The 20,739-nt window shown below is 41.0% G+C and overlaps 1 protein-coding gene across 1 annotated transcript in view; it reads right to left on the bottom strand.

Annotated features, from left to right (window-relative positions):
* The window catches only part of EFR3B (EFR3 homolog B), a 117,269-nt gene that overhangs the window by 32,954 nt on the left and 63,576 nt on the right, over window positions 1-20,739 (bottom strand). The window contains exons 5-8 of the mRNA XM_083360863.1: window positions 13,649-13,770; window positions 5,517-5,666; window positions 3,844-3,978; window positions 637-715 (exon numbers count right to left, since the gene is read on the bottom strand). Coding sequence (XP_083216989.1) covers window positions 637-715; window positions 3,844-3,978; window positions 5,517-5,666; window positions 13,649-13,770 — 486 coding nt within the window. The remainder of the gene's footprint in view (window positions 1-636; window positions 716-3,843; window positions 3,979-5,516; window positions 5,667-13,648; window positions 13,771-20,739) is intronic.

The following is a 20,739-nucleotide window of genomic DNA, read 5'->3' as shown; positions in this document are numbered from 1 at the left end:
CTGTCCAGGCACTAGGGTAGAGTGAGGGTATCTTGAACTGGTTGTTGGGACATCTCAAGGGGATGAACAAGGCACAGGATCTTGGTTGTGTTTTGCAGTTGTATGTTTTTATGGTTTTATAGTTCTGGCATTTTATTGTTGCTGTAAGCCATCCAGAGTTGTCTTTTAATATGGGTGTTCATATCAATTTTATAAACAAACTGTTGTTTCTACTGTGGGTCATGGAAAATTTGGTGCAGTGATTAAAGTGTTGGCCTAGAAATCAGGAGATGGAGAGTTCTAATCCCATGAAAGCTAGTTAGGTGTCTTTTGGGCCAATCACAGTCTCTCAATCCCACCCATCTCAAAAGGTTGCTATTGTGGGAAAAATATTAAGAGAAGGGAGCAGTATATATGTGGTTGTCCTGATTATTTGTAAAATAATAAAGGTGGGATAAAAATCAATCAATCAATCAATCAAATAAATAAATAAATAATATTTAGGTGCTGGAGTTTATGATTCATCAAGTTCTGTCTGAAGTTTAAGCTCATGTCACTTCATCTGGCTGATGAAAGAGCTGCTGCTGAAGTAGAAACCCAATTTCCTTATACTGTAGGATCAGAAAAATAGAAATGTCCCTTTAGTGCAGATCTCACCTGAATGGAGTACATGATGATCTTAAAGCAACGGATTGCAAAGATATTTGGCTCCCAAAGAGAGTGGTTATCTAAATGGCTTTTGGAAAATAAAAAGGAAAAAAGAGATAAGAATGTAGCAGGCTTAATGTAGTCATCTAAATTAGAAATTAGATGACAACCATTTTCAAAGATCAACAGCTTTAAATTAGTAAATGAATCCAAACCTAGCTAATTTTTTAAAATGTAAAAAGACCTCTCTCCTATGAAGAGAAATTAGAACAATTTTAAACCAATAATGGCTGTTTCCCCTGGGGTCAGAGGCAATTATTTTCATAAATAAGTTGAAGTTGGAGCAAATCAAAGGCGGTTTTAGATAAAGATCCATTATTATTTTCACTAATGGGCTACCCAGATGTTTCTGGAGAATGAGTCCACAAGTAGTCCATGAAAGACTTTTGACATCCTAAATCATGGTCTGGATGAACAAACAATAGGGTCAATCCAGAGAAGTTCATTATTGAGTTCCCAAGTTCTCCGAGGTTGTTTCTTTTCTTGCAAATGTTTCAATCTAAGACAGGGGTGTCAAACTCAATTTCATGGAGGGCCGCATCAGCATTGCAGTTGCCCTCAGGGGCCGGGTGGGTATGGCCAGGGTGGGCATGGCCTACTGGGTGGGCGTGGCTAGAGTGCGTATGGCCTACTGGGTGGGCGTGGCCAGCTCTACATCGTTCGCATCAAGGGTGCCTATGGGGGCCTGGGCAGGAGTGGGACAGATCTGAGGGTCTCTGGCAGAAGGAGGGTCTCTGGGCCAGGGCCAAGGCAGTGGGGGCCGTTCCCTCACTGTTTCCAGGATGGTTTTGAGGGCCACATGAAACCACTTTGTGGGCCGGATCTGGCCCCCGGGCCTTGTGTTTGACATGTCTGATCTAAGGCTAGATTAGTACATGGGGGAGTGGAACTTGCTGATGCTGTTCCCTGCTTGCTTAGACTCATAAAGACAAATCCTATCTACATACTATTTAAAACATACAACTAAAAGTCAAAGAAGAAAACTAACAGTCAAAATCCCATTCTCCCTAGCTACCAACATCCTGATAAACAGGAACAGTAAAGATAAATAGGCAGGAAAAAAAAGAGTATAGGCAGTTCATGATTTACAACCATTTGTTTTTAGTGTTAAGTGTCTGTACAAAGTTACAATTACAGTGAAAAATACGTCTTACAACCGGTCCTCGCATTTATGACCACTACAGCGTCTCTACTATCATGTGATCAAAATTTGGGTGCTTGGCAACCGGCATGTATTTACGGTTGCAGCTTTTAAGGTTATGAGATCACCATCTGCGACCTTCCCCAGTTGGCTTCTGGCAACTAAGTCAATGGGGGAAACCAGATTTGCTTAACAGCTGCATGATTCACTTAACAACTGCAATGATTTGCTTAACAAACATGGCCAAAAAAGGTCTTAAAATTGGATATGCTAATTACTGCTTTGCTTAGCAATGAAAATTCTGGTCCCAGTTGTGGTTTCTAAGTCGAGGATTACCTGTATCTTGATCATTCTCAGGATATATGGGGTAATGGTTATGTGTGTCTGGAATCAGGCCTTTTTTGTAGCCAACCAACCTTATGGAACAGATTAGATTCCTGAGGTCTTATGTTTTTCACTGAGTTTTTGAGGTACACTATCCCCAGTAAGGTTGCTGCTAATTTTCTGTTTGCTATTAGGTTTTTAAAATTAGTTTTATGTGAATTATGTTTATTATTTATGATGTCAGTAATTTTATAAGTTGTGAACCTTCTGGAATCTTAGATTGGGGAAGTATATAAATGAAAAAAATGACTGGCTGAGAAGATACATTCATTCAGAGGAGCTTACTTTACTCTAGAAACTAGTTTGGTTGATCTAGAAATAGGAGCCTTTTGGTTAGAACTGCCCCAGTGCTAGAACAACTCCTTTGTCACTGAATAAGTTGCTTCCTTATTTAGCATGAGAGAGAAATAAAAATAGTTGTATTGCATTGGGGTTTTAAAAATTAATGCCACAATTTAATTGTAATAGATGGCTTTTCCTCCTATACTTGTTTTAATAAGGTTTACTATACACTATCCTAGATACTAATTAGGAGAGGAGCAGGGCTTAAAAGTTGATGATTTGCACTTTGTGTTGTGATTCAGGGTCAGCCTGTGGGTTCGGCAGTTGGGTCGGACAACTCAGAGGAGGAGGAGGGGGGTGTTGAAGACCTTGCTGAGGGGCTTGAAGATCTTGCTGATGAGAGCCCTCAGCCAGGCCCCTCCCACTTGGTCACCACGGAGACCCAGCTGTGTGAGCCTGACAGCGTGGATGAAGATGACCCACAGCTGGCCCTGTTCAAGGACGCCCGACGCAGGAGGCAGTCAATTAGGAGTAAGCAGAGGAAGGCAATGGGGCTCCTCGGAAGGAGGCAGAGAGAAGCCATGCCCTGAACTCTATATAAGGGGAATGTGTGGGAGGGCTGGTTTGCTGAAGGCAACCCCTTGGATAGTTCCTGTTTCTTAAAGCTCCTGTTTCTTGGTTTGTCTTGTTCCGTTTGTTTTTGTTGCAATAAATTTGGCAGGCGTAATTCCAGCCTCTTGCCTTCTTGTAAAAGGGGTTGTCCCTGCCTTTTCTGCAGGGCCGGTAGCAGGCTGGTACAGAACACTTTGGCTCAAATAATCAATGACCGGATTTAATGTGTCATGACAGAATAAGCTAAAACGAAGGCCGGTTTATGGCTGAGGAAGTTATCATCTTAGCATGTTGGGTGAATCACATCCATAGCGACAGATGGTTTGTTTTAGAGCAGAGTGTCAAACTTGCGACGTCACATGACATGTTGTGACGTATCGCAACTTTTTTTCCATTGCCGGCAATGAGGCAGGCACAGTTTCGCCATGACATATCTGGCCTGTGGGCCGGCAGCTTGACACCCCTGTTTTAGAGGGATCACCTCTAAATCACCTCACAGCCTTGTTATGATTTAAGGGAATAAGATGAGAACACTTTGGGCAATTATTCCCAAATTTCTTGAAAAATATTGGAATGAAAACAGTACAAATGATGGAGATCATCATCATTGTTCTACCCATGAGTCTGCCCATTAAGTGTGAGGAAGAAGAAATTCAATGCACTACTTTCACCCAGTTTTGATAAACATCTCAAAAATGAAACTGAGGCAGATACAGAACACAATGCAAGGGACTTACATGAGGACAGGCTTGATTGCATTTTTGATATTGCCATAGGCTGCCCGACCCAGAAGCTCCCTCAAACATCGTTCAGCCAACTCTGCTGGGTTCTCTTTCTCCTTCTCAGTTGTTTGCAAAGGTGAAGGAGAACGGCTAAAGGAAACAGGGAAGGAAAAATGAAGCAGCTGCAACTAAAATGTCAAGCATCCATTTCACAGATAACATGCAATTAGTACTTTCCCCCCTAGTTTTGCTTAAAAATAGACTTTGGGAGGCTGAAGTGTTCATTCCTCTCCCTCAGCACATGGAATGAAAATTGGAGACACAAATATTGTATTAGTGGGGAAGGATTAAAGTTAAGGAAATGTTTATTTCTCTGCAGACAATGCCCACAACTTTCCATACGATCCACATCTTGAGAATCACACAGACACTTGATGAGTCATGCAGAGATCAGCTGGATAGCCTCCTCTGGGTCATTGTTGTGTCTCTGTACAAAAATTGATCTAATGAATGCAAACCGTATAACAATCTGTGTCAGGACAATGAATCACACCAAAACAGGAATTTAGAAATGCAAGACGGATCCTTGCAAAACAAATCTTAGTCTTGCTAGCCAGAATTGTGTACTCTGAGCACAATCACTCTCCAGCATTTACGTCAAAGCCTCTTTCCAAGCCAACCTGCAAACTGTCAAGGACTGAAAATGGAAATTTAGTCTATTCCTGAATTACTGTAAATTTTCTCCCCTTAGTTTAAAGAAAATCCTAATTATTTGCATATTCCTCATAGCATGCTAATGTGTCAGAATGATCCTCTCAAAATTGAGAACATGGTTCGTTCTGGCAGGCTATATGAAAGCCTGAATCACAGCAAGAGGGTTTCTGGTGCTTCATGGGTCCCATTCTCGCCTTTGCAGACAAAATAATGAGAAATCATGCGATTAAAATTTCACCATCTACTCCAAAGGTCAGTGTTACAATTCCAGGTTTCTGGGAAGAAGTCTGTCAACACAAGGCTAAGAAACTATTTGTGGCTTGTAGCCATAGATTATCCACCTCTGATATATGGCAGAGTGAATAGAACTATTTCTCTCTGTTCCATAAATCTTCTATAATTCCATGACTTTGATAAAGCAGAATAGTGGGAATTTCAGGATAGGTAAAGGTAAATTCTTCATACAATACATTGTTACACTCTGCAACTTATTGTTTGGAAATACAGTGAGGGCAGCAAATTTGCATCAGTTTAATAGAGGGCTTAGAAGAACGTCTTCAGAAAGATGGTGTCAGGATAAAACGTGTGTTACCTTGTGGTCTAGAGGAAAGTCAGAATATATACCTAAGTATTAGATGCATGACATAATCACTTAAATTAGTTTTATAAACATAGAGACAAACATAGAAAAAAGACAAAACAGTGCAAGAGACCGTAGTAGGAATGTTACAGTTCAAACAGAAAACAAATGAACCCAAGAGTAAATCAGTGTGGATGTAACCTACATCTTGACGAGCAGATGATGCACATACCCAAAATGAGAAAAATAATTATTTTCTGTAAAGACCAAGCTAGGCATTATAGGGTTCGTGCTGTCAAATTTGCCAGGCAAGACTCTGACATATTTCCAATTCTAGGTTTTCACAAGTAGCAAAGTCTAAGTTTGCAAGAACAGTAACAACAATTCCAGGTACCTTTCTGCTTCCTCTGCATGCTGAAGGTTGAAGAGCAATGAAGGCACAATCTTGTCCATATGTTGAGGATCCCAGATGTTTGCCTGTAACTCATCATTAACTGTTTTCCGAACCACACCCTGTAGACCTTTGATCCCAGACATCCGGATCCTTTAGGAATAAAAGACTAATTTAAAAAAAGTAGCAGGAAATGGGCTTTTCTTTCTATTTGTATCTCTTTGTAATGTTTGGCTCCTGAAGGATACGGAACATGGATATTCTAGGGCCTTGGTTCCCAGGGTGTCACATTGAATTCATAGAGGCACTGTGGGATATTTTACTACTTAATAAAAAGAACTGTCAGTGAATTATCTGCAACAGCCAGGGTGTAAGAGCACACAGTTTGAGAACTGCCATAAGGGCACTGTGAACCAAGGAAGTTTGTTTGAAAACTTCAGTGCTTGGGAGGTAGGAGTTTATTGGTAATTCTCCAGCAATTAGAACAGAGACCCTGTGGTAACAATGACTTACAACAAAGTTTTTAAAAAAGCATTCTGAGTATTTAGAGCCACAGCAAAACAAGTTTCTTCTGTTTAAATAGTACAAACAATGAAATGGGCAAATTCAATGCACAAAGATGATTATGGTAGCAGCAGACCAGTTAGAAACTCAGAACATCCTAGTTCAAATCTTTATTTTTCTATAGGCTCTGCATAATTTAGCTGGCCATTTTAATCTTGGTCCAGAGTCCTCTCTTAGCTTAATGAATTTGATGAAATCATTGTAAGGGGAGTAGGAGAGAAAACTATCTAAGCTGTTCAGAGGCTTTTGGTGAAAATGGAATTAAAAATATACCGGTAGCTAGAGAAATAATTACTAACAAATATAAAAAACATTAATATTACATTACTAATACAATATAAGAATAACACACCTAGGTTGAACATTATGCATGTACAATTTGAGCGTGTAATTAAATAGAATGTGTTACTCTGAATTCATCCATTTAATCCATTGACAATCTACCCATGAAAGAAGTAAAGGGATGTGTGAATGTGAAGAGAAAAGAGACAACTCTGTATTTTGCAGTCAATTTCCTTGCACCTGGCTATTTTACTATTTCTATACTGGATGCTCTGCTCTGGAACATAGTACCTTATGGGTAACGTCCACCTCTCCCCCTCAAAATAAAGATTAAGAAATCTAAGCATCTATTCAAATATATGGCATGATAGTGAATTTCGTCAGTAAATTTACAACTCAACTGAAATAACACTGTTATTAATCTATTCTGAACCTCCTTGCCAAACCAGGAGGCACAGAATTTTAACCCTAATGTGACAGAAGACAGCAACCCACAACTCCAAAACATGTAGAAAAGAATAAAAAATAACAGCATTAATAAAAGGCAACTAGCTGAAGAGTGTTAGTCACTATTTAGGTGACTACATCAAAAGACCCCCTGGCATATTATATTGTAAATTACCACCTTCACCCTTAGCCTTGCCTTTCCCTTATCCCTCAGCTTCTGAAAAGCTTTTCTAGGCTTCCGGAATTTATCAAAGAGCAAGGAGAAACAATTAAAGCACATCTTTAGCAGATTAATTGTAGGTCAGAGCTCACCCTAAGAACAGCACAGAGCATGATGGTGGGCAGATGCTAAGATAGATCTAAGACAGCAACAATCCACAGTGCTTGGTAGGTGGGGAAGAGGAGGGCAAGAAAAGATGAATCACTCTTAAAAGGGGCTATGGCTGAGGCAGTTGGATGGCAGTAAATAATATGCATCAGATTCTACCACTCATGATATAATCCTTTTGTGAAGAAGAATCATTTTCATCAAAAGGGAAGGGGGGATTCTCTATGAAACATCCTTTCGGTGACAACAACTTCCACAGATAAAATGATGACCACACCCAGAATTCTGTTGTATGATTCTTGCGGTACTGCAGGAATGACAAATTGAAAGGCTGAGGGGCCTACTGATTGAAGAGATTCATATTCCTCAGTTGTATTTTTAGCTTTTAATCCCACCTATCTCAGCTAACTTGAAAAATTGCTACAAATGGCAGATGGATAGGAATAAAAGACTCATTAATTAAAAGTGAAGGCACCAGTATAGAAAAGAGCAGAGTAATGAACATATCAAAGGCTGCTTGGAATATCTGCAGGGTGCAAAGTTTGTGCTTCACTATATTCGAAGACAATATAGATGGAGTGGATTTAAATGACTGTATCTAGATTTCAAACGTAGCATTGGACCAGTTTTTCTTTATAGAGCAGTTTGATAACAGAGTCAAGCTAATTAGGAAAGTCTAATCAGGAATTCTTCAAATACAGCTTGGACACCGTGAGGGGACATTTTAAATTTTGGAAAACCTGTATTGAAATGAAAGAGGAAGTTCAACTTAGCCAAAGTTGCTTCTTCTGATTTTAAAGCCATTTGAATTAGGAAATGCTCCTGTTACATCTATTCTTTCTGCCTATAAACTAAGTTAATGCTGGACACCATAACTGGGAAACCATTCTCTGTACACTTTACACTCAAGTTTGGAAAAGCAGATTTGTTTAATTTCATAGCGTTCTGGGCATAAAAGAAAACAGGTTTTAAGTCTGCAGCAAATACTTACCCCTGAGTTTGCATACCATGACGAATTAGAAAAGGCATGAACCATTATGACAGAGTGAGACTTTTTGTATTAGGCCTGATTCATCTGTCTAACTCAGACATGTCAAACACAAGGCCCGGGGGCCAGATCCGGCCCGCGAAGTGGTTTCATGCGGCCCGCGAAGCCATCCTGGAAACAGTGAGGGAACGGTCCCCACTGCCTTGGCCCTGGCCCAGAGACCCTCCTTCTGCCAAAGACCCTCAGATCTGTCCCACTCCTGCCCAGGCCCCCATAGGCACCCTTGATGCAAACGATGTAGAGCTGGCCATGCCTACCCATTAGGCCATATGCACTCTAGCCACGCCCACCCAGTAGGCCACACCCACCCAGGCCATACCCACCCGGCCCCCTGAGGGCAACTGCAATGCTGATGCAGCCCTCAATGAAATTGAGTTTGACACCCCTGGTCTAACTGATTCAGGGATTTGGTTCCAGGCTATGGATCTTGTCTTTCTTGGGGACTTCATTCTTTTTTCCTCAATTTGCCTTGACAAAGGTTTAACAACACAGGGGTTAATATCTCTGTATAGATTACTATACTGGGCATTTGTTAGGGAAGTTTCAACAGAAGAAAAAGATGCTTAGGGAAGCTATGTATTTGAAGCGACTAGGTGCTCAAATGTAATGGATGAGAAGGATACTCTTGAGCAACTGTCTGCTATAGTTTATTGTAACACTGCTTCTTGAAGAGTAAGAGGGTAGAAGGAATATAAAGAATGAGCTCACAGAGCAAGCAAATAGTCTGTTAGGTGAGCTTGGGGTGGGGAGTTTATTCTAAGCGAAGAATGTGTTCTGTACTTAACTACTTGAGAAGTGAAGATATACATCCTTCTCTGATCTGCTAAAATGGTATGAATTATTAGTGATGCAGAACTATAACCATCATCACATCTGTTGGAAAACAAAGCTTCTGCCAAATGTGGTTCAATAAATTCTCGACTTCTCTTGCTGACAAATTTCCCTTTCAGAGGAGGGACGAAAAAGGTTCGGTTAGCTTTAGCTGACTTGAGAACCACTTTGATGTAGTGTTAAGCTGCTGCACTAGAAATCAGAAGACAATTTCTCTGCTCCATTAGGGATGAAGACTGGCTGGGTGATTTGGTGCCAGTCACTCTCTCTTAGTCCAGCCTACCTCATATGTGTTGTGTGAAAAACAGGAGGTGGGAATATTAAACATAATACTGTCTTCCTGCCTTGAGCTGAACAAAAACAAAGGCACGACAAGAATCTAATAATAAATGTAAATAGGAGGTCTAAAAAGGGAGATACTGAAAGGACAATCACAGTGGGGAAAGGAAAATGGGAGAGCAAAAGCTAATATAGTAGAACAAAAGCTTACTGAATATTTGAAAAACGGGATACAGAGGTGATAAAAAGGCGGCCTTTATTAGCAGAATAGACTTTAGAATAGAATAGAATAGAGCTGGAAGGGACCTTGGAGGTCTTCTAGTCCAGCCCCCTGCTCAAGAAGGAGGTCCTATATGATCTCCATCAGATAATTGTCCAGTCTCTTTTTAAAAATTTCCAGTGATGGAGCGCCCACTATTTCTAGGGGTAAGCTGTTCCATTGGTTGATTGTCCTTACTGTCAGGAAGTTTCTCCTTAATTCCAGGTTGCCTCTCTCCCTGATAAGCTTCCAAACATTGTTTCTTGTCCTTCCCTTTGCTGTTCTGGTGAACAACCTGTCCCCCTCTGCCTTATGGCAGCCCCTCAGATACTGGAACACTGCTATCATGTCTCCCCTATTTTTTCTTTTCTTTAGACTGGCCAAACTTAAATGCTGCAGCCATTATTTGTATGTTTTGGTCTCCAGGGCTTTGATCATCTTAGTTGGTCTTCTCTGGATTTTTTCCAGTCTCTCAACATCTTTTTTGTGATTATGGTGACCAAAACTGGCTGCAGTATTCGAGGTGTGGTCTTACTAGGGCTTTATAAAATGGGTACTAATACTTCACTAAGACTTCACAGCCTAAATAGTCTCTTCCTTCTCCAAGATGCTGTTTTAGGATTAACATCACCACTATTTAAAATGCTAATCACACATATTCAGCACATCGCCTCTCGCAGAATTTCTAGACTGCCACGTGCCCTAGAAAACCTGAGAATGGAAGGCAGCCTCTCCAATAATATGCAGAACATATGATATACAAGGAAGAATTAATGTTTCTCATTGTTGCTTTTGCTTGTCCTTAGAACAGCAGGTACTGTTGGCTGTTCCCAAATTTATCTAGGTTCCAAACACTGAACCACAGGAAAATTTTTAGAGATACATTGGACGGTGAAAACTGGGGGAGCTGATCCCACAGATGTGCTCACAAACTGCATGTGGGTAGAATGGTGTGGAGGGGAAGACTCCAACACACCAGTTTTATGTCTTTTTGGCCGTTTTTGGAAGACAAGCACATTTTCCTCTCCTGAGAATTGTTATGTTTGAGGGGGTGCAGTGGCAACTCGGCATCTATTTACACCACTAGATGGCGCCTACTGCTCTCTTTTTATTTAATCTAAAATCTTGTAAATATCATGAGTTTGGCCATTAAAAAAAGGATTTTCTTTCCAAGACATAACACCGTTTGAAATTATGTAATGATGCTCAGTAGCTGAAAATCTGCTTTGACTTAAAAAGTGAATCTAGCAAGCGACTATGAATGCAAAGTGAATCTAGGAAACTACTATTCAATTACACCAATTGAAAGATAGGGTTTTCTGCAATATTCAATTATTAGTTGCTACATATTGATTAGTATAGCATGCTAGACTTTATTAAAATGGAGTTTAGTTTGTAGTTTAGCCTATTGTTGAAACATGGTTGTTATACTACTGTAAATCATTCTATGTCTTATATTACAGTTTGTTCTTATATAATATATATTGTATAAGTTTGGTCATATTGTATAATATTTGGTCATATTGTGGAAGTTTGGTACAAGAGCTAGTTTGGTCTGTTAAGGCACCAAGCTAAAAAGCAGGAGATCATGAGTTCAGATCCTGCCTTAGCCATGAAATCCAGCCAGGTGACTTTAGATCAGTTGTTCTCTCTCAATCAAATCCACCTCAGAGGGTTGTTGTTGTGGAGAAAACAGGAGAAAAAAGGAGTATTGTGTGTGTTCGCTGCCTTGACTTATTTGTAAAAATAATAAAGGTGGGGTATAAATAAATATTTATATGGTTTGTATTTACATACAGTACATATTTACAGTACACATATGCCCATTAGACTAGGTAATTTGCATTATGTAAAGCACAGAAAGAGTAAGCTTAAAGGCATGGGGAAGGAAAGGAAATCTAAATCAACTATATATCAAACCCACTTATTATACCTCTCTGTATTCTACTTCCTTATGCTGCTTCACATAGACCATGTTAATGGATAGAAAAAAATTGAAAGAATTGTCATAAAACATCCTATTCAGTTGTGACTGGATGGAATTGATGCAGTCTTTAAAAAGAGAGAGGTTTAAGAATGAAAGGCAGTGTATACGATGGTATATGTCTGTGGTGGAAACTAGAATAGCTTTCAAGGACAAGATAATGTATGAAGATGGAATTAAAGGAGTTGTTATAACCTAGATTTAGCATTTTCTTCTTTTCCTTTTTTCTCTTTCATATTTTAGCATCTTTGGTTATTTCTTATGCCTTTTCTACGTTTGGTATAATGCTGCTTACCCTGAAAGGGAATAGCATGAACAATATCCATGTAAATAGCTGGGCACACCATGAAATTTTGTAACCTGCTTTAAGAGCTTAGCATGCTATGTAACAGAGTGAGCGCCTGTTACTCGTCCCAGCTTCTGCCAACCTACCGTATTTTCCGGCATATAAGACGACTTTTTAACCCATGAAAATCTTCTCAAAAGTTGGGGGTCGTCTTATATGCCCAGTCATCTTATACGCCGGAAAATACTATTCACCTCTCTGATCTTTTCTCTTTTCTGCTGGACGGCGGGATCGCTGGGTAAATGGAGGTAGGCGATGGCGACCCGTGGTTAAGCGGCCGATGGCAAACGGGTGATGGAGGGCAAACTCTCGTCAGCTCCTGGGGCGGCTACTGCAGCCGCCGCCGTTGCTCTCTGTAGGACTGGCCATGCTGGCGCTTCCAATGCTGGCTGTCAGGTCCCCGAAAAGAGGAGGGGCAGGCGGTCCTCAGAGGCGCGCTGCTCGACAGTAGGAAGGGAGCACCTTTGCTCCTGCCAAGGCGCTGCCTGACCCGCGATGACCGGAAGAATCACTTGTCCGGTCACGGAGTGCGTAACAGTGGTACTTGGCACCCCTCTTGCCCGCAGACCATGCAGCGGCCCTCGCCAGCCAGCCTCGGCATGGCCGCCCCAAGCCCGGCTCTCTAGCGCGTCTTCCGGGCCCGCCTGGCCAACCGTCTCCTGGGCGGGGCTTGGCTCCAGACGTGGTGGCTGCTCCGTCTGCAAATGCTATCTCAAAGCAGGATCGCGCTTGGTTGTGCAGGCTGCCGAAAGGCGGGGACTCAGAGTTCCCGCGGTGGTTGCTGTTTGCAGAGTCTGGCCTGGAAGAGTGCGTGGCTTTGCACCATTTGTATCAGACGGGGCTGAATCGGGCTTGTGTTGGACACTTGGCAACTGGCATGTAAGTATTTTCCGGCGTATAAGATGAAAAATCTTGAAAATCTTCTCAAAAGTCAGGGGTCGTCTTATATGCCCAGTCGTCTTATATGCCGGAAAATACGGTAGCAGTTCGAAAGCATGTAAAAATGCAAGTAGAAAAATAGGGACCACTACGGTGGGAAGGTAACAGCGTTCCGTGTTATGTAAAGCTACCACATGGCTTTATCTGCAGAATATATATAACTTTGTTACTAAATGTATCCATTTTCTGAGTCTGCACAGTAAACCGAATCATAACATAAATCTAAGAAAGAGATCTGAACAGCAGGCTATGCTCTTCAAAAATCTAATCACGGTCATCAGTAACCAAGCTTAGGACACACTAAGTTTTTATCTGGTTAACACCATTGCTGAGTGGCGGGTTGGGAAGACAAAAGTAGAAAAACAAGAATTTCTTATGCTGCTAAAGCCACCAGCATCCATTTAGGTCTACAGAATAACAGAGTTAGAAGGGATTTTGGAGATCTTCTTGTACAACCTGCTGCCCAAGAAAAATGGCTGTCCAATCTCTTCTTAAAAACCTCCAGTGATGGAGCACCCACAGTTTCCATGTGATTAATTGTTCTGTCAGAAAATTTATCCTTACTCTAGGTTGGATCGCTCCTTGATAAGTTTCCATCCATTGCTTCTTGTCCTGCCTTCAGGTGTTTTGAGAATAGGTTAACTCCCTTCTCTCTGTGACAGTTCCTCAAACACTGGAAGACTGCTATCACGTTATCCCTAGTACTTCTCTTTGTTAGACTGGACATACCCAGTTCCTGCAATCGTTCCTCATATGTTCTAGCCTCCAGCCCTCTGATCATCTTTGTTGGTCTTCTCTGCATTCTTTTTAGAGTCTCTATTTACTTACTTGGTCCGGATCTCCATGTCATCATAGCTGGAGTGGCACATTTCACTGAAGCGGGAGACAAAGAAGTCATAGCTCCTGTGATAAGATGGGGTGTCTTCTTCAATGTTTGCAAACTTCACAAACTGGAGAAGAGGAAGGAGCATCAGGGCAGAGAAAAGGAGACAATAAAAATACTACATTCATGAACCAATCTATTAAAATCATCAAATAATGTCTATTCTTGTATTATTATTATTATTATTATTATTATTATTATTATTATTATTATTATTATTATTATTATTATTATTATTATTGATCATCGCACAGTCAGCCAGATGTTCAGACTGGATTTGGCATTTTTGTCTACTTATTGAGTCCTTACCAAGGACCTAGGATAGGCAGATGTGGATGTTTGATGGTATTATAGATATCGTTGCAGGATGGAAGCAGTTCCTAGTAATGCCGCCTTTTGCAATTGACTAATGGCGAATTTGTCAATGCCAATGGTGTTCAAGTGGTGCTCCAGTTGTTTTGGGATTGCACCCAAGGCGCTATTATTATTATTGTTGTTATTGTTATTGCTGTTGCTGCTGCTCTGGAACTTTAGAATTCAAACAAACAAGCACCTGCCACATAACACCCCAGATTTAACAACTGTCAATAAGAAAGTCTGGATAGTAGACGTGGCAGTGCCTGGAGACAGCAGAATAGATGAGAAAGAACTGGAGAAAATAACAAAATACAAAGACCTACTAATAGAACGACTGTGGCAAAGGCAAGCAAGGGCAGTACCAATAGTAATAGGTGCCTTGGGTGCAATCGCAAAACAACTGGAGCACCACCTGAACACTACTGGCATTGACAAATTCACCATTAGTCAAATGCAAAAGGCAGCCTTACTAGGAACATCCATCCTGCAACGATATTTTATTTATTTTTATTTTAATCCCATTTATATCCCGCCCTTCTCCGAAGACTCAGGGCGGCTTACAATTTAAAGCACAAATCAATGTGCTTAGCAATAGCCTTCATTCTATGTATATGCCTGATTATTAGGGCTTTCGCCTCCGCCCAGCGGCATTATTACAAAGTCAGCTTATTGCCCCCAACAATCTGGGTCCTCATTTTACCTACCTCAGAAGGATGGAAGGCTGAGTCAACCTTGAGCCTGGTGGGATGCGAACCTGCACTAATTGCAGGCAGCTGGTGTTACTTAAGGAGGCATTAGCCCACTGCTCCACCAAGGCAGTGTAATATATCTGTAATATATCTGTAATACCTTCAATTCAAACATCCATATCTACCTATCCCAGGTCCTTGGTAAGGACTCAATAGGTAGACAAAAATGCCAAATGCAGTCTGAACATCTGGCTGATTGTGCGATGATCAATAATAATAATAATAATAATAATGTCTGTAAGCAGGTCAGGATGGTGGTCAGCAGTACAAACCACATCTTGCACTCATAAAATAAATATGTGGTATAAGGGATTGTGATATTGGGCACAACTTTAGATAAAAGGCAACGGATTACCCCAATCTCAGAAATGTTTTCTAGATTGATGGGGTCAAGCAGCTTTTGATCTATGCAGCTCTACCTTATGTAAGGCTTTACATCATTTCTGGATTAAGTTTCTCCTATCTGAGGCTCTTTATTAGCTCTCAAAGTCTCTTGTAGGTTAAGGTCTCCGCAGCCTCTCTCCTGAATTCATTTAATGGAGGCAGGACCAGCAAAACATTTTGTAATCAGAAGGAAAAGGATGAAATGATTCCTGATTATGGAAATTTCAGCTTCAATTGGCTTTTTTATGGTTAAGAGATACAGAATATAGACTCATAGTTTTGGTATGGATTGTTTTTCCATGAGTTCAGTGGGGAACAGCTGACAAGATTATGACAGTGAGTGTCACGTGTCTGACAGGAGAGGAAAAAGCAGATTTTAGCTGGAATTTTGCACCATTTTAAATGTAAAGCCAGGGGATCCAACAGGAAAATATCATAGAGGGTGATGGATTTGGGGGGAATAGATGAGAGAACTGAGCTAAAAATCAAGAAACAAGTGAATATAGAGATGTTGCAAATTATGTGATAAAGACAGGCCTGATGCCACCTAGGAAGTTTCCCATCTTGAGTCTGGATTTGAACTTGGATCCTACCTGCCCATCCTTTATTCTCATATCGCCATGTCATTGTTTTCTTTTTCATGGTTTATTCTATAGTTCCATTACATTACTACTGTTATGTTTACACTTCTTTTCATTTCTCTGTTTTTACTGTTATAAGCCTGCTAGAGTAGCCCCATGATGAGATAGGCAGCAAGTAAATAAATCTCTTCAATCCCAATCTAAACCTTTACCAGTATACTGCATTATATTTCCTGCATAAGGGACAAATAATATTCTATCCTTGCATATGTGACTCTGAAGTTATCAAATTTCCTACACGGAGTTGCTGAAGGAATAAAATATAGGGGATTATATGCTGCCTTTTACAGAGCGGAGTGGGATGTAAAAGCATTTGCAACCTGAAGCCTCTGCCACAGAAGCCTGATGCATTCCAAAACCCAAACCCAAGCAAAACAGGTTTCTTAAGATTTAAAATAATGGAAACATTAACTTCAATGTCTAGAATTCTCATCTGTCCTTAAATCTCACTGAGTTCAGTGGAGTTTCTGCCTCAATTTTCTAAAACTTCACTTTCACTCTTCCCAACTACGAATCATAGCGGCCTCTCCTGTGAAGAGACCAAAATGTATGCAGGCATATTTTTCTGGAATGTCTTCACTTTCTATCAAAATAGTTTTATGAGCTTCTTCTCATAAACAGCAGGAACATTTTCTACTAAATTAATTTTAAATATTGCCTATGTAAAAATGTATGTTATAAAGGTAAAGGTAAAGGTTCCCCACACATGCGTGCTAGTCGTTTCCGACTCTAGGGGCCGGTGCTCATCTCCGTTTCATAGCCGAAGAGCCAGCGCTTGTCCGAGGACGTCTCCGTGGTCATGTGGCCGGCATGACTAGCACGGAACGCTGTTACCTTCCCATCATAGTGGTCCCTATTTTTCTACTTGCATTTTTACGTGCTTTCGAACTGCTAGTTGGGCAGAAGCTGGGACGAGTAACAGGCGCTCACTCTGCTACGCGGCACTCGGGATTCGACCCGCCAAACTGCCGACCTTCCGATCGACAAGTTCAGCGTCCTAACCCACTGAGCCACCGCGTCCCTTCAATGTATGTTATAATGCCATCTAATTTTTGAAATCCTGGTACCTCTCCAGCTGCAGGGAGTAGTTCTCCAGAACAGCCAAGACAGAGAAAGAAATTGAAGTAAGTACACAATAGTCTTGAATAATTATATTAGTGCAGTTTTATCATCCAATCTTCCCAGGACATATAAAACAAAGCAACGGGAGAAATTCAGTTTGTAGTTAGCTGCTACTTTAAGCACAATAAAACACTGTAAAATTGTATCTTTCTTCAGAATGATATTTCAAAATGAGGGGAATTGCATTTATTGGCTGAAAAATAATAAAGTAGCAAAAGTCTTGAGGACTCTTTTAAAGATTGTCGATATGAATATGACCAAAATAACTCCTAACAGAATACAGTACTTCCTCATCTGTACAAATGTGTTTTAAACAGGAACAGTGAAGATAGCTATTTAAAACTTGGTCTACTCTTAATCTCTACAAGTAGTCCTTAATTTACAACCTATTGTTCAAGGTTGACTCAGCCTTCCATCCTTCCGAGGTAGGTAAAATGAGGACCCAGATTGTTGGGGGCAATTAAGCTGACTTTGTAATAATGCCGCTTGGGGTGTGTGTGAAAGCCCTAATAAGCAGGCATATACATAGAATGAAGGCTACTGCTAAGCTTGTAAGCCGCCCTGAGTCTTCGGAGAAGGGCGGGATATAAATGGAATTAAAATAAAAAAATAATGACCTATTAAAGTTACAGCGGCACTGAAAAAAGTGACTTATGACCAATCCTTGCATTTACAACTGTCACACTACTGGCAGGGTCATATGATCAAAATATGGGTGCCTGGCAACTGGCAAGTATTTATGACAGTTGCAGCATCCTGGGGTCATGTGATTGCCATTCGCGATTTTTGTTGTTGTTACAATACTTTTGTTTTCAATGTTTTAATAACTACTCAGTGTGTTTGTAGCTCTTTCTTTTGAATGTGAATTATTTCTATTTGCATACCTCGACTCAGTTTAGAATTTTAGAATTTTTCTCCAATCCCTGAGGATCCTGGACAAATTTCTAATTTAGGTGGATTGCCAGGCCAATGCATGTTCCCTACTTTATGATAATCATTTGCCTCCATTTGAAATTGAATTTTGATATTTTCCCCCAGTAAGCTGTAAAGAATGAATTTAAGCCATTATTTCCATAAACATATAATCTCCACTTGTCCCAGCTCATGATTTGCAGGTGCTATTTCTGCAAAACTTCACCCACAGAAAAGGGCCAGTCTCGTAGATTACAATGAGAGTCAGGCTGAGGACAAAATAGTTTTTTTTTTAAAATATCCACCATTCTTCCCATTTTGGGGTTAACCTGGTAATAGCATTTTAGATAATCAAAAAGCAATCATATTTTCCATGCCTACTCACGATATCCATCTTGGCAGATGGCAAAACTCCCGTGCCTCAGGAGCTTTTGGAATGGGAGATGAATTTAAATGTATGAAGAAAAATATACAAAAAATGGTGTGGGTGTACATGTGGAACGATGGGGATATGACAATTCATAAAGCAGATTTGCTCAACTTTGCATATTATGATAAACACTATTTAGCTCAAGTGTCTATTTTTCAAAGCAGGCATTCAAGGGAGAGGAAAACAGGATTTCTTAAAAATTAGGCAGAAGAACATTGCAGCAGCTGCCATCTTAAAAGAAAACTCCTTTCTGTGTGAGCCTAAAGGGAGAATTCATCTTCAGTGGAATCAGGCAATTGTACTCCTTTTGAATAAAAGCGGCAGAATTTAATAATGTAAAAAATAATCTGCATATTAATTGAGATTCCTTTTATGTTTATGCAAACTGTTATTGGTTGAAACATTAATATCTACATATCAGAATCTTTCAAGGACTGCATGATCCTTGCTTGTCTCCATATGGTCTAAACTGGCACATACCTGAGTTTCTGGAATGAATTACTTAATCTCTACACAAGCATCTGGGTTCTACAATGAGAGTACAATTGCCTGATTCCACTGAAGATGAATTCTCCCTTTAGGCTCACACAGAAAGGAGTTTTCTTTTAAGATGGCAGCTGCTGCAATGTTCTTCTGCCTAATTTTTAAGAAATCCTGTTTTCCTCTCCCTTGAATGCCTGCTTTGAAAAATAGACACTTGAGCTAAATAGTGTTTATCATAATATGCAAAGTTGAGCAAATCTGCTTTATGAATTGTGGAGTACAAAAAATTCAAGGGCCCCCTAGAAGTTCTAGTGACGCCAGGGAACCGCACCAACCTGATAGGGCTGAACTGGTTCGGGCCTCTAGGGATCGCCATTACTGGGGTAAATACAGTCCAATCCTCTAGCCTCGAAGCCGTTTGCAACAAGTATGCAGACGTCTTCGATGGCACCCTAGGGAAATACACCGGTCCCCCTATCTCTTTACAATTAAACCCAGCAATCCAACACATAAAGATAATAGGTAGGAGAGTACCATTTGCCCTTAAAGAAAAAATAGAAAATGAACTAGAACGCCTCGTAGGTCTCGGGGTGCTCGAACCTACGGAAGGGGGAAGCTGGGAGACCCCAATAGTCACCCCAGTTAAACCTAACGGGGAAATAAGATTATGCGCGGACTATAAGGCGACCCTCAACCTAGCTCTCAGCCCCCATGCTTACCCGGTGCCAGCGGTAAGGGACGTATTTGCTTCCATCCGCTCCGGCGCCATTTTTGCAAAACTCGATTTGACGCAGGCGTATTTGCAACTGCCTGTCACAAATGACACCGCGGAAGCCCAAACAATTGTCACCCACCGCGGTGCCTTTAAAGTAAAAAGGCTCCAATTCGGCATATCGGCAGCCCCGGGTATCTTCCAGGGTATCATGGAGAAAACCCTGAAAGGAATACCCGGGGTCTGCCCCTATTTCGACGATGTTCTCATCGCCGGAGAAAACGAAGCAAACTTAGCTGACAGACTGTCAGCTGTGCTGAGCCGGCTCAGAGAAGCCGGTCTCAAACTTAAACGGGAAAAGTGCTCCATTGGAGTCACATCCACAGAATTCCTAGGGTACAAAATAGACGGCCAAGGCATCCACCCCACCACAGAAAAACTAAGGGCTATTCAAACAGCACCAAGACCAAGGAATAAACAAGAACTCCAAGCCTTTTTAGGATTATTAAACTTTTATCACGCTTTCCTTCCCCACAAAGCCACTATCGCGGAGCCTCTGCATAGGCTCCTGGACAAGGGAACTGCCTGGTCCTGGACCAAAACACATGAAAATAGCTTTCAATCATTAAAAAAGATTATTTGTAACAGTTCAACGATCACCCTTTTCCGAGAAGACACACCAATATGCATCGCTTGCGATGCATCTCCCTATGGGATTGGGGCAGTGTTAAGTCATTTATACAAGGACGGCACCCAAAGACCCATAGCCTTTTATTCACGCACTCTGTCAAAAGCAGAAAGGAATTACGCACAAATAGACAGAGAAGCCCTAGCAATAGTCGCAGGGGTTAAAAAATTTCATGACTACCTCTATGGGAGACCCTTTACCATATTCACAGATCACAAACCCCTACTGGGAATATTCACGTGGAATAAAACAACACCTCAGATTCTCTCACCGAGAATACTACGGTGGTCCACCTTCTTATCTGCCTATTCTTATCAGTTAATACATAAACCAGGAAAGGAATTAGGACACGCAGACTGCCTCAGCAGACTGCCAATTCAAAGCAAGGACCCAGACCCAGCCCCAGCTGGACTGATTCTAGCAATCTCCCAACTTCCAGACTGTCCCCTCTCTGCAAAGATTATAGCTAACAACTCAGCTAAAGACAAAATACTCAGCAGAATTCTCAGGTGGGCCACAACAGGTTGGCCAGCACAAAACCCACACCCCCAATTCCAG

Source organism: Vipera ursinii, assembly GCF_947247035.1.
Source record: "Vipera ursinii genome assembly, chromosome: 1".
Taxonomy (NCBI): domain Eukaryota; kingdom Metazoa; phylum Chordata; class Lepidosauria; order Squamata; family Viperidae; genus Vipera; species Vipera ursinii.
This window is presented reverse-complemented; position numbering and strand designations above follow the sequence as displayed.